This window comes from Argopecten irradians, chromosome 10 (assembly GCF_041381155.1).
Source record: "Argopecten irradians isolate NY chromosome 10, Ai_NY, whole genome shotgun sequence".
Classification (NCBI taxonomy): domain Eukaryota; kingdom Metazoa; phylum Mollusca; class Bivalvia; order Pectinida; family Pectinidae; genus Argopecten; species Argopecten irradians.
Genome location: NC_091143.1, coordinates 983681 through 998808, shown reverse-complemented (window position 1 = coordinate 998808; position 15128 = coordinate 983681). Strand labels below are relative to the sequence as shown.

General features: G+C 37.9%; 1 protein-coding gene across 7 annotated transcripts in view; it reads right to left on the bottom strand.

Annotated features, from left to right (window-relative positions):
* LOC138332864 (gonadotropin-releasing hormone receptor-like) overlaps positions 1-15128 on the bottom strand; it is a 134004-nt gene that overhangs the window by 50326 nt on the left and 68550 nt on the right. For 3 of the 7 annotated variants that reach the window (XM_069280834.1, XM_069280831.1, XM_069280837.1), the window contains exon 3: positions 14573-14861. In XM_069280834.1, coding sequence (XP_069136935.1) covers positions 14573-14861 — 289 coding nt within the window. Of the gene's footprint in view, positions 1-14432; positions 14862-15128 lie in introns of all 7 variants that reach the window. The other 4 variants (XM_069280832.1, XM_069280833.1, XM_069280836.1 and 1 more) reach the window with 2 other exon arrangements.

Below are 15128 nucleotides of genomic sequence, written 5' to 3'. Positions count from 1 at the left end.
CTTTTGGAATATTGGATGCCTACATGTAACAATAAGCGTCAGACTAATTGTTGTTTGTGACTGACTACCATCCCTACATAATACATATGCATATTGTAGACGTGTATTTCTATTTTGTGCATTGTCGATTTGATCTAAAGACTTTTAATCACGTTACAGACCTGAATCACGTTACAGACCTGTCTCGAAAACGTGTTTTTTTGTGTTATCGTGTTTGCACCAAATTAGAGTAGTCACATGTTGGTGTGTTTACATGTGATTCCAAGTGATCTGCAAAATGATAATGACATAATCAAATGGCGGTGTTTTAAATTTTAGCGCTTTCTGCCACACGCCAAATACGCCAAAATCAGACCACATCAAATACATCCGAATTTACTGTTTATAAACATACGTATGACAGGATTGCGTAAATAACATGACGATTACTCACAGACAAACGTTAGGCCTTGATATCTCTATGCCATTCCAGGCGCCTTATGTTATTATTTAAAAAAAGGCGTTTTACTAGTAATATTTTAAAATATTTTGCTATTTAAATGGTAATTTCCTGAGTAAAATTTATATTGTCCGTTGCCCTCAAATTGCTTTCCTTATCAAGACCCCATTCAACATATCGCTTACCGTTGTATTAAAAAGAAGATACCATTCGAATTGCAAGGACATATATTATGATGTAAAAGATAAAAGGTTTTTCTATGAGTAGTCTTTAATAATCGGCAAGTCCTTTATAAGTGATAAGTTGGGTATATTGATCGTTGTGCTTTCCCCATACCTTGTCCTAACCTTGTGAAGGAAGTCATATGTCTTTATGTACGAGGTAAAAAGCCATTCTTGTCCATCATTAATGTTTTATGTATAATGTGTTTTCCGGGATTGGCAATTCTCCTCCTTTTTGTCTTTATGGTACAATTACGTTAGTGTTCTTAAATGGTTTTAAGTAGATAAAGTATAAAAATACTATAAAAGCGTATTTTGTGTGTCTTGTCTCCTAACAACGTGACATTTTTAAATAATGCCCTAACAGACATTTCTCTTTCTCTGTGACCTCAGCTTTACAGCTGGCTTATTCACACTAACTTGTATTTGTCGTAAATGCTTACAAATTATTGACACATCTGTCACATGCTGTCTCTACACAGGAGACAGTTTAAGTGACATTTCTTTCCTAACGTTTTAACGTGTTCGTTCTGACGACCAGGCCATCAGGTGCCTAAGATGGAGCGCTAGACGAGCAGAGCTTTTATTTTATCAGGTCGTCAGCAGGAGCAACAGAAGCCTCCTTCAGGGCCGGCTTCGGGACAGGCACTTTTTTGGAATAAATCAGACGATATATTGTTAGTGATCTGTTACGCTTACATGGTTATATTTTCATTAGTTGACTTTCAAACTGCCTTTCACCGTTGAGTACACCTGGTTAGCGCTGTGGTCAGCTCGCCAGACAATGTCGAGGCGGTGACGTCAATTCTAACCATTGACTTATTATCCACGCCCGCTACAGTTGGCACAGGCAGGCTGATTGGCAATATGTGACCATCATATAGGGTATTGGGTAATTAACCTTTAATACCAACATGTAAATATCTGGTCAACTGTACCTAACGACATCTGTTTGACGCATGATACACGCTCGAGATGACATTATCACTTGACTCCGTGTAAACAACATTAATAGGATTTATAGTATAAATTATACAACAACTATAAATTTACCTTTCCAGGATTGTACATTTGATGTTTAGGTAGTAGAAGTATCTAGTTAGATACAAAACGTTACAATTTGGATTGCGCCTAATGAAACACACAAGAGCAATTGTTTACATCAATGTCCGACATCAAGTTTGCTTTTAACGGTTGTTTTCTTTCGCTTTCACACCAATTTCGCTTTTAATGATATTTTGTCTTTCACTTTCACATCAAGTTTGTTTTTAAGGTTTTTTTCGGTTTGTGTTTGACTCAGAAAAATGATAAAAGAACAAGCTAAGAAATCAATTTATTTTGATGAAACGATCATTATGTTCACCAACACCTTATAGCTATTGTAGCATTGTACTTTAGTCTGAAAGCTATCGGCTGTAGCTAAAAAACGCAGAATGGTTTTGTACGTTACACAGGCAGACGAGAAGAAAACAATAATTGCTTTTGGGAAATTGTTTTGTTGTCTCCGGAGAATACGTAGACTAACACGTCGTATTGTGTGGTACGTGCAGTCGTACAGACTACCCACAACAAGCCACGCATCCACACATGGTTGTACACAATATAGTCCCCGAGTGAGGTAATGGACATTAGTTAAAGTTTCACACCTTCCATAGGTTTCCATATGGTACCTATTTTAGTGGTATCAGTATGTTAGCGATTTTGAAATGCTGCGCTAAAATGATATGGCACTATTTTCTATATCATTTACATGGTCATTAAAGTGTACGTGATCTTTGCACTTGTTTTTCAAGATCACCTCTGGGCTAAAATATGTGATTACTACAAAATCAGTACGTTAACAGTTGAACATTATCCTTGATATTAACCTCAATCATACTTTTATATTTGTCTTCAGTTACAACTATGAAGATTGTACAAGATGCTGGGAAAAAGGTTCCTCAAGGTATAAAACGACATATTTCCACACAAACATATGACGTCATTTTTATAAGCATACTTATGACGTAACAATTAAAATGATATTTTCACTGTCAATGGTGCATTGGTCAAAAGCGAGTGAAAATATCAAAAGTAATATTTTTACTCCATATCTTAACTATACAAAAAATATGTGTATTTTAATAAAAAAAAATATGCAACTGCCGCGGGAATTAATAATATTCATTTACTTGAAAAACTGTAAATATAAGGAATAGATGTTTATTTTGATGAGGTTATGAGAGTATAATGATAATGGACCCCGTGTAAATTTTATATAACCCCGCTTCGCCCTGGTTACATAATTTACACGTTCTCCATTATCATTATACCCTCATAATCCCAACAGAAATAAACATCTATTCGTTAAATAATAATAAAACGAATTCGACAACAGCGGAAACGGATTCTGACGCGTGATTCAAATTAAGTTTGAAATGATATATATGCTAACAAAACAAAACAAAAACAGAAAACAAAGTCTTTATATATTCCAAATCTGTTGCAGGAAATATCCGGTTACTTATGCGAAAGGGTTTTGATTTTTGTTTGTTTGATTGATTGAATAACGTCCTATAAGCAGCCAGGGTCATTGTAAGGACGACCTCCCATGTATGCGGTCTTTTTAGCAGCCAGGGTCATTTAAGGACGACCTCCCATGTATGCGGTCTTTTTAGCAGCCAGGGTCATTTAAGGACGACCTCCCATGTATGCGGTCCTTTTAGCAGCCAGGGTCATGTAAGGACGACCTCCCATGTATGTGGTCCTATTAGCAGCCAGGGTCATGTAAGGACGACCTCCCATGTATGCGGTCCTTTTAGCAGCCAGGGTCATGTAAGGACGACCTCCCATGTATGCGGTCCTATTAGCAGCCAGGGTCATGTAAGGACGACCTCCCATGTATGCGGTCCTATTAGCAGCCAGGGTCATGTAAGGACGACCTCCCATGTATGTGGTCCTATTAGCAGCCAGGGTCATGTAAGGACGACCTCCCATGTATGTGGTCCTATTAGCAGCCAGGGTCATGTAAGGACGACCTCCCATGTATGCAGTCCTATTAGCAGCCAGGGTCATTTAAGGACGACCTTCCATGTATGCGGTCCTATTAGCAGCCAGGGTCATGTAAGGATGACCTCTCATGTATGCGGTGTGTAGCGTGTATGAAGTGTAGTGTGTGTTTTGGGAGACTGAAGTATATTTGTGTCGTGTCTTCTTGAATAGTCGAACTCTTTCCCATTTTATAGTGCTATGTCATTGAAGCATGCTGTCGAAGAAACCAAGCAATGATCACTGTGAACACACTGGTGACCGTAATATATATTGGATGCCGAAAAAAATCGCTTCGCTTCAGCTTTTCCTGATTTTGCTACTTTATGATAACTACGAAGTGTTCCATTGGTACCCAGAGCTTGAACTGTACATGCCATATTTATACATCATTTCGCAAAGTCGACTGACCGTAATATGTTTTATTGATGATCGTAATATAAGACGAAAGTATTCGTGAAATATTAAAACTTGTCCATGTTCGCCTAAACAGTAACTCATGGTTTTATAACGTGCTGTTAGTTTTATCTTATATAATGTATAAAAGCCTTATATCAAAACTCTACACTGATGTTGACTTAAGTTTGATAATGTAAATGTGAGCTAGATGGGGTAGAAGTTTTGCGTTGCGGAGATTTCCACCCCTTTGCGTATAGTATAATGTATAGTGTGTATGTGTGCACAGTGACTACTGACAATGGGCAAACCGTTTGTCCCCTTTATGCCGAGCGCTAAACAGGAGGAGAACCTTACACTTTTATAGACTAAGGTATGTTTATGTCTGGGGACAAAACCCAGAGCATCATAAATGCAGGGCCAATTAAAGGACGCATCAGGTTTAATCGTAAAATCTGAGCAAATTACATTCAAATCACGCTCCATATCACTGGACCTTACCCGCCAATTCTTCAAATGTGACTATGATAAGGAAATAATAATCGTTATATTGGTTGGCAGTAATCACCGAATTATCCGCATGTAAGAATTAGCGTCAATTGGTTGGAATGGTCTGATATGTGGTGGTGGAGAAGCTCGGTATTAGTTAGCTATTGGCTAAAGTTTGGTTCCTGACTGATCTATATCATTTCTAAAAGTCGATGACTTTCTCGGCAGGTTGATCCGTGTAAACTGAACTTGGGCTTTAGATCACATTAACCCTGTTTTTCTCTTGTACTGGTTGGTATAATTATCATAAATCACCCCTCAACCCTGTTTTTCTCCTGTACTTCCAGGTATAATTATCACATATCACCCCTCAACCCAATTTTTCTCTTGTACTATCACATATCACCCCATAACCCTGTTTTTCTCTCGTACTTCCAGGTATAATTATCATATATCACCCCTCAACCCTGTTTTTCTCTTGTACTTCCAGGTATGATTATCACATATCACCCCTTAACCCTGTTTTTCTCTTGTACTTCCAGGTATAATTATCACATATCACCCCTCAACCCTGTTTTTCTCTTGTACTTCCAGGTATAATTATCACACATCATCCCTTAACCATGCTTTTATCTTGTACTTCCAGGTATAATAATCACATATCACCCCTCAACCCTGTTTTTCTCTTGTACTGCCAGGTATAATTATCACATATCACCCCTTAACCCGGTTTTTCTCTTGTTCTGGTTGGTATAATCATCACATATCACCCCTCAACCCTGTTTTTCTCTTGTACTTCCAGGTATAATTATCACATATCACCCCTCAACCCTGTTTTTTTTCTCTTGTACTACCAGGTATAATTATCACATATCACCCCTCAACCATGCTTTTCTCTTGTACTGCTTCGTATAATTATCAAATATCACCCCTCAACCCTGTTTTTATCTTGTACTTCCAAGTATAATTATCACATATCACCCCTCAACCCTGTTTTTCTCTTGTACTACCAGGTATAATTATCACATATCACCCCTCAACCCTGTTTTTCTCTTGTACTTCCAGTGTATAGGTATAATTATCACATATCACCCCTCAACCCTGTTTTTCTCTTGTACTTCCAGGTATAATTATCACATATCACCCCTCAACCCTGTTTTTCTCTTGTACAACCAGGTATAATTATCACATATCACCCCTCAACCCTGTTTTTCTCTTGTACTTCCAGGTATAATTATCACATATCACCCCTCAACCCTGTTTTTCTCTTGTACTGCTTGGAATGATTATCACATATCACCCCTCAACCCTGCTTTTCTCATGTAATTCTAAGTATAATTATCACATATCACCCCTCAACCCTCTTTTTCTCTTGTAATTCTAAGTATAATTATCATATATCACCCCTCAACCCTGTTTTTACCTTGTAATTCTAAGTATAATTATCATAAATCACCCCTCAACCCTGTTTTTGTCTTGTACTGCCAGGTATAATTATCACATATCACCCCTTAACCCGGTTTTTCTCTTGTACTGCCTGGTATAATTATCAAATATCACCCCTCAACCCTGTTTTTCTCTTGTACTTCCAGGTATGATTATCACATATCACCCCTCAACCCTGTTTTTCTCTTGTACTTCCAGGTATAATTATCACATATCACCCCTCAACCCTGTTTTTCTCTTGTACTTCCAGGTATAATTATCACACATCATCCCTTAACCATGCTTTTATCTTGTACTTCCAGGTATAATAATCACATATCACCCCTCAACCCTGTTTTTCTCTTGTACTACCAGGTATAATTATCACATTTCACCCCTCAACCCTGTTTTTCTCTTGTTCTGGTTGGTATAATCATCACATATCACCCCTCAACCCTGTTTTTCTCTTGTACTTCCAGGTATAATTATCACATATCACCCCTCAACCCTGTTTTTCTCTTGTACTACCAGGTATAATTATCACATATCACCCCTCAACCATGCTTTTCTCTTGTACTGCTTCGTATAATTATCAAATATCACCCCTCAACCCTGTTTTTATCTTGTACTTCCAAGTATAATTATCACATATCACCCCTCAACCCTGTTTTTCTCTTGTACTACCAGGTATAATTATCACATATCACCCCTCAACCATGCTTTTCTCTTGTACTGCTTCGTATAATTATCACATATCACCCCTCAACCCTGTTTTCTCTTGTACTTTCAGGTATAATTATCACATATCACCCCTCAACCCTGTTTTTCTCTTGTACTTCCAGGTATAATTATCACATATCACCCCTCAACCCTGTTTTTCTCTTGTACATCCAGGTATAATTATCACATATCACCCCTCAACCCTGTTTTTCTCTTGTACTGATTGGAATGATTATCACATATCACCCCTCAACCCTGCTTTTCTCATGTAATTCTAAGTATAATTATCACATATCACCCCTCAACCCTCTTTTTCTCTTGTAATTCTAAGTATAATTATCATATATCACCCCTCAACCCTGTTTTTCTCATGTAATTCTAAGTATAATTATCACATATCACCCCTCAACCCTCTTTTTCTCTTGTACTTCCGGGTATAATTCTCACAAATCACCCCTTAATCATGCTTTTCTATTGTACTTCCACGTATAATTATCACATATCACCCCTCAACCCTGTTTTTCTCTTGTACTACCAGGTATAATTATCACATATCACCCCTCAACCCTGTTTTTCTCTTGTACTGCTTGGAATGATTATCACATATCACCCCTCAACCCTGCTTTTCTCATGTAATTCTAAGTATAATTATCACATATCACCCCTCAACCCTCTTTTTCTCTTGTAATTCTAAGTATAATTATCATATATCACCCCTCAATCCTGTTTTTGTCTTGTACTGCCAGGTATAATTATCACATATCACCCCTTAACCCGGTTTTTCTCTTGTACTGCTTGGTATAATTATCAAATATCACCCCTCAACCCTGCTTTTCTCATGTAATTCTAAGTATAATTATCACATATCATCCCTCAACCTTCTTTTTCTCTTGTAGTTCTAAGTATAATTATCATATATCACCTCTCAACCCTGTTTTTGTCTTGTACTGCCAGGTATAATTATCACATATCACCCCTTAACCCGGTTTTTCTCTTGTACTGCTTGGTATAATTATCAAATATCACCCCTCAACCCTGCTTTTCTCTTGTAGTTCTAGGTATGATTATAACATATCACCCCTTAACCCGGTTTTTCTCTAGTACTGCCTGGTATAATTATCACATATCACCCCTTAACCCGGTTTTTCTCTTGTACTGCTTGCTATAATTATCACATATCACCCCTTAACCCTGCTTTTCTCTTGTAGTTCTAGGTAAAATTATCACATATTACACCTCAACCCTTCTTTTCTCTTGTACTGCCTGGTATAATTATCATATACAACCCCTTAACCCTGCTTTTCTCTTGTAGTTCCAGGTAAAATTATCACATATCACCCCTCAACCCTGCTTTTCTCTTGTACTGCCAGGTATAATTATCACATATCAACCCTTAACCCGGTTTTTCTCTTTTACTGCTTGGTATAATTATCATATATCACCCCTCGACCCTGCTTTTCTCTTGTACTGCCAGGTTTAATTATCATATACAACCCCTCAACCCTGCTTTTCTCTTGTACTGCCAGGTTTAATTATTATATACAACCCCTCAACCCTGTTTTTTCTCTTGTACTGCCAAGTATGAATATCATATACCACCCCTCAACCCTGCTTTTCTCTTGTCCTACCAGGTTAACCCTACTGCTTGGTATAATTATCACATATCACCTCTTAACAATAAGTTTCGTTTTAGAAAAATGTCCGAGCAGCGATACAGAATTATGATGTCCAATACAAACAACTCCTTGTCTTCTATTAGATAATAACGGTTCTATACACACGGCACTTTTGTTATGAAGCGCTGTACTTTTGACAGCAGACGTTTGTGTACAATGCTAGCGCTGTACTCTGACTTTTGACAGCAGACGTTTGTGTACAATGCTAGCGCTGTACTTTTAGCAGCTTTGTACGTCAGACGTTTGTGTACAATGCTAGCGCTGTACTTACTTTTGACAGAGACGTTTGTGTACAATGCTAGCGCTGTACTTTTGTTGTGTACAATGCTAGCGCTGTACTTTTGACAGCAGACGTTTGTGTACAATGTGCCTTACTTTACGCGCGTGTGTACATCTAGCGCGTACTTGACTTTGACAGCAGACGTTTGTGTACAATGCTAGCGCTGTACTCTGACAGCAGACGTTTGTGTACAATGCTAGCGCTGTACTCTGACTTTTGACAGCAGACGTTTGTGTACAATGCTGTCAAATGGTGTTTAATGTCCACAGAAATTTCTCATCTATTTCTCTTGTGAGGTCGTATAGTACGTCTAGTAGCACAGATGTAGACTTTTTTATCGAAAACCAAACTGCTCGTCACATATGATACATGTATTACTTTTCTCGAAGACGTCCATCATATCGATGCGGTAAATATTTCAAATATTGTACTTCAATAGTGGTAAGAGGTACTGGCCTGTGGTTTGTGGTTTTATGTTTGTTTCTTTTTCTGTAGAATGTTTTAAGTTTGCTTCTTTCCATTTACTAGGTTAGCTTTCTCTGAGAGTCTTATTAAATATGACGGCCAGTGTTCCCTGATTACGGATCGCAGCTCATACAGTATCATTTGTAATTGTAAATCTAATTTGTCGGAATTGACTCTGGATATATTTTGTCTTCTATAAACACAACTTATACAAAGAGTGCCTCTCCATTTCAATTTGACATTGGACAGCTATCTACATGGCACCAGGGTCGACTCGTCGTAGTAACCTCTAACAGGTGGAGTGGAGTTCTTTTTATGTGGATGTTTTTTTTGTTTTTTTTTCTCCGTGGCAGGATTAGGAATTTACACTGCCTCATGCCCAAGTGCTATGCTGCAACAATATACTCGTTTCACATAAGGATGAGAAGTGGTTTGACTTTTCTCTTGATGACTTCTGTTCCTATTTGACGACCACTTAGGGGGTGGGATGTAGGCCTGTTTATCATTTCTTGTTGTCACCTATCTGACAATCTGGCCAGCTGGAATCACCACATCCTCTCCATCATCTTTACATTATTTCAGTTCGTAACGCGTTTGTTGGTATGACGATGCCCAGGTGGTAGGTCCCGAGTAATACTAACCCTACCTTTTCTTTTAGCATGTGAAACAACACAAACTACATGTGTAAGTAGACCTCCTTTCTGTCGCGATACATTGGCGACAATTTAGGAAAGTTATGTTTACACATATTGCAGAACCACATCATTGTCGCTCGCAATGAAGTTAAACCCATAATATTCGATCCCTTTGTAGTTAAATCCACCACATTCGATCGCTTTGTAGTTAAACCCATCACATTCGATCGCTTTGTAGTTAAACACATCACATTCTATCGCTTTGTAGTTAAAACTATCACATTCGATCGCTTTGTAGTTAAACCTATCACATTCGATCGCTTTGTAGTTAAACCCATCACATTCGATCGCTTTGTAGTTAAACCCATCACAATCGATCGCTTTGTAATTAAACCTATCACATTCGATCGCTTTGTAGTTAAACCCATTACAATCGATCGCTTTGTAGTTAAACCTATCACATTCGATCGCTTTGTAGTTCAAACCCATCACAATCGATCGCTTTGTAATTAAACCTACCACATTCGATCGCTTTGTAGTTAAACCCATCACAATCGATCGTTTTGCCATTTTTCGTAGGTTTTGTCACATACGGGGTAAATGGTTGCTCCAATACTATCTCTCCCTGCCGAACCTTGCTGAATTATCTCACGAAGCACTCCCTATTCCAGACAGATGATCATAATCTTGTCCAAGATATGCTTAGGAATATTCCGGGGTGTACACCTAACGAGATACCATAAGCATGTCCTTCCATCCGGTCGCTTATTACATGTTTTATTTTGGCCTTGGTGGATTAACTCCATATATAATTTAAACAAACTCACTGAGCGTGTTTCGTTGCTATGGCAAATCAGTTCATATAAATATCATTGCTTAGAGTTTCCAACGTTAACTCTTCCAAAAATTTCATTGGACAAACGTGTAGAATGGACACTTCAAAATCACAACACACACGTGTTTATTGTACTACGCCCAACACGTTTACTATTTCATACGCACATCGGAATACCCACATGTCCATTGTTCTACGCTCAAACATGTTTACTATTTCATACGCACGTTGTAATACCCAAGTGTTCATTGTTCTACGCTCAAACACGTTTACTATTTCATAGTTTACTATTTCATACGCACGTTGTAAAACCCACGTGCCCATTACTACGCTCAAACACGTTTACTGTTTCATACACGCGTTTGCTTGAAATGTGTTCCTCGTCTCAATGACTTTTTGTCCACGTTTTATGTAATGTCATGCCTTCCTATCCAAACTATCGACATGACATAAGTATATTGCCTGACAGAGAACTCCAATATAAAGTTGCACATGGAATATGGTTTCCTCTGATACACGCCCATTTCATCTTTAGACTATTGTCCGCATTGTCACGTAATCTATGGACTATTGTCCACATTGTCATGTAATCTTTGGACTATTGTCCGCATTGTCTCGTAATCTTTGGACTATTGTCCACATTGTCGCGTAATCTTTGGACTATTGTCTGCACTGTCACGTAATCTTTGGACCATTGTCTGCACTGTCACGTAATCTTTGGGCTATTGTCCTCATTGTCACGTAATCTTTGGACTATTGTCCGCATTGTCATGTAATCTTTGGACTATTGTCCGCATTGTCTCGTAATCTTTGGACTATTGTCCACATTGTCACGCAATCTTTGGACTATTGTCTGCACTGTCACGTAATCTTTGGACTATTGTCCGCATTGTCACGTAATTCTTGGACTATTGCGCGCATGGTCACGTAATTTTTGGGCTATTGTCCTCATTGTCACGTAATCTTTGCACTATTGTCCGCATTGTCTCGTAATCTTTGGACTATTGTCCACATTGTCACGTAATCTTTGGACTATTGTCCGCATTGTCACGTAATCCTTGGACTATTGCCCGCATGGTCACGTAATCTTTGGACTATTGTCCACATTGCCACGTAATTTTCTTACAACTTTGCTGACCGACACAATGATGCGTTTTCTTTATTGCATTTATTTAACATTTTTTAAAATTCCTTGCCCCATCAATCAGTTCCATTTATTATAGTAGTATTCCACTGAATAAATATGGCATATAATACATTTTTTACTGCAAGTAAATATCGTTATAAAGGACAGAAAAATTGGTATTGCTCATTACACTGTGAGGGAAGTATCCTCAACCGCATTATTTAGTGCTTAGTATGTGTATCATGCCATTTAACATATATGTCAATATTTTAAGTAATTGGGTCTTATTTATTACTGATGGGACAAACTGGGGCATGATGCATTTATATAGACACTTGAAAAGCCAAATGAAAATTGGTTCTGTTTTCATCTTAAAGGAATTTATTTTAAGGATTATTCATACGTGGCTGCCAGGAATTATACATATATTCATTGCCTCAAAATACATAATTGGTATACATAAAATACGCCTATGTATACCGTAGGGGAGGATGACGTACTATTAGTAACATGTAACTGATCCGAAATAGTGAAAGTAGTCATCTCATCTAGAATAAAATGTGGATAAGGGCAATGGACTTTGTAATTTCATCAACAAAATCCCTTAAAATGTTTCTTTATGTTTCTTTTATCAACATTGGATTTCATATAAGATACATTGTAAAATGAATATAAATTGAAAATACTAAGGTTTAGTTCATTAAGAATATCTCATTATAACACACAGTAACACCTACACAACACAACATCGATATAAAGGTAGATATAGGGACGTCGTTTCAAAACCCAGATTGATTTGATGCAAAAAGCACTCGATATGAACCACAAAATAAGGCATCCACCGGTGATATTGCCAGCAAAACAAAATGATGCAATGCTTAAGATCTGTCCATCACACATTACACATGCAGGAGAGAATATTTCAATGGCGATAACATCCCTACTTCTAGATGCAGCTTAAAATTGAATATGTTGGGACATTGATTACTTGTTTACATTACGATTATTTTCTGTATAAAGAAAATTTTGGTTCCAGATTTTTAATTTGATTTTAAAAGATGTTGTCGTATTATAAACAATATTTTGAATACCTGAGCATGTACTCAGATAATTAGAAAATTACATCATATTGAATCTGCAGCTACAACAACACTTGATAAAAAGCGCAAGATGAACAAATAAAAATGATCTTATTGAATGTTTATTGATCGATGGTGTATTTTTGAAGACATACGTCATTTTGATCATGCTTCTATTCGTAAACAGTTTGTGAATCGATACTTCATTGTCCTAATAAAAAACGATTGCAAAATTGATTTTTTTAGAAATATCGGTAACAACAATTGTGATAACGAAACGTGATGTAAAAATACCATAAATATTTACAGTGTGTGACTTCATGTGAACTTAAATATATATAATAAGTCTAGCTTAATATATAGAGCCAAAGTCCTATGGATCGATTACTTTAATTTGAAAACTAGAAATATCTGTTAGACGTCAATACCTAAACGTCCCCACCTCTACACATAGAAACGGGCCAGGAAAGGACAAGGTGGAAGGTATATGTCACCATATGCTTCCATTTGATGGTGAGACAAGATGGGAGGGATATGTCACCATATGCTTCCATTTGATGGTGGGACAAGGTGGAAGGGACATGTCACCATATGCTTCCATTTGATGGTGGGACAAGGTGGAAGGGACATGTCACCATATGCTTCCATTTGATGGTGGGACAAGGTGGAAGGGACATGTCACCATATGCTTCCATTTGATGGTGGGACAAGGTGGAAGGGACATGTCACCATATGCTTCCATTTGATGGTGGGACAAGGTGGAAGGGACATGTCACCATATGCTTCCATTTGATGGTGGGACAAGGTGGAAGGGACATGTCACCATATGCTTCCATTTGATGGTGGGACAAGGTGGAAGGGACATGTCACCATATGCTTCCATTTGTGGTGGGACAAGGTGGAAGGGACATGTCACCATATGCTTCCATTTGATGGTGGGACAAGGTGGAAGGGACATGTCACCATATGCTTCCATTTGATGGTGGGACAAGGTGGAAGGGACATGTCACCATATGCTTCCATTTGATGGTGGGACAAGGTGGAAGGGACATGTCACCATATGCTTCCATTTGATGGTGGGACAAGGTGGAAGGGACATGTCACCATATGCTTCCATTTGATGGTGGGACAAGGTGGAAGGGACATGTCACCATATGCTTCCATTTGATGGTGGGACAAGGTGGAAGGGACATGTCACCATTGCTTCCATTTGATGGTGGGACAAGATGAGAGAGACATGTCACCATATTATAATGAAGTAATGATTCAGAATCAAATTCTAGGGATTGTCATATAATGGAGTTAATTTGCTCAAAATTGAAAAATAAAAAAAATCTAGATATGGCTTTCATTAGCTAGGTAATGGTGCGGAAACGTTATTGAAGGTTGTATTAGACTTTTCAAAGCAAATATGTATCCTGTACTAGAAGGAAACAAAGCGCTCGGCAAAAAGAAACAAATTTGTCGTAATTTTTGGCAATAGACAATTAATTTGAAATTAGAGAATGTTTTCTCGAAAAAAAAACTTTTAAGATTAGAAAAAAAAACATAAGGCCAGTATCATGCTGCATGCGAGTTTTGCTTATTGTTTTTAATAGCACGGCAGGGAGGACACTGACCTTCACACTTAGAGCGAGCAGTAACTCGAAGGGAGATAACTGGTGTTCTAATCCTAAAGCTTGCTTTTTCGCCTTCTTTCACCAAGAGGTAGATGGAATCGTTTCCACTGGGTTTTGAAACTACAGTCCTCCACACTAACCTTGGTCTATGCACCTTGCATAACTGGAACGCTCCATATATGATAGGATTCAGCATGGAATTGGAAAGACCCATAGTGGACAGTCCGGCCATTAGGGAGGGACTCAGCTCTTTCCATTGGCCAAATGCATTTCCAGTGAATAGCACGTAATATGGAAACCAACAAACGACAAAGGCAATGACGATGAAAATGGACATACGCAACGCTTTCCTTTTAGCTTTCCTAAGCAAATTATTTCTAACTTGTCCCCTCCCAAGATCCTTTAGATTCGATGTGGAGGAGTCATTACCTGAAATTAGATAAATGTAGACAGGTGGTTTCATTTCAGATAAAAACATATAACAAGTTGTACATCACCGTTAAAATGGTTGTGATCAACCAATCAGAATTGTCCAATAGAATTAATGTGCATGATAGTCTGAAAAGAAAAATTGATTATTGGAATCTGAGTACTTTTGTATACAGATATTAAGTTATATGGCAGTGTCTATACAAGTTTATGTTATTTCCATTCGTATGTTTGTTATACTGGATTAGCGTCAACAATTTATCCAGT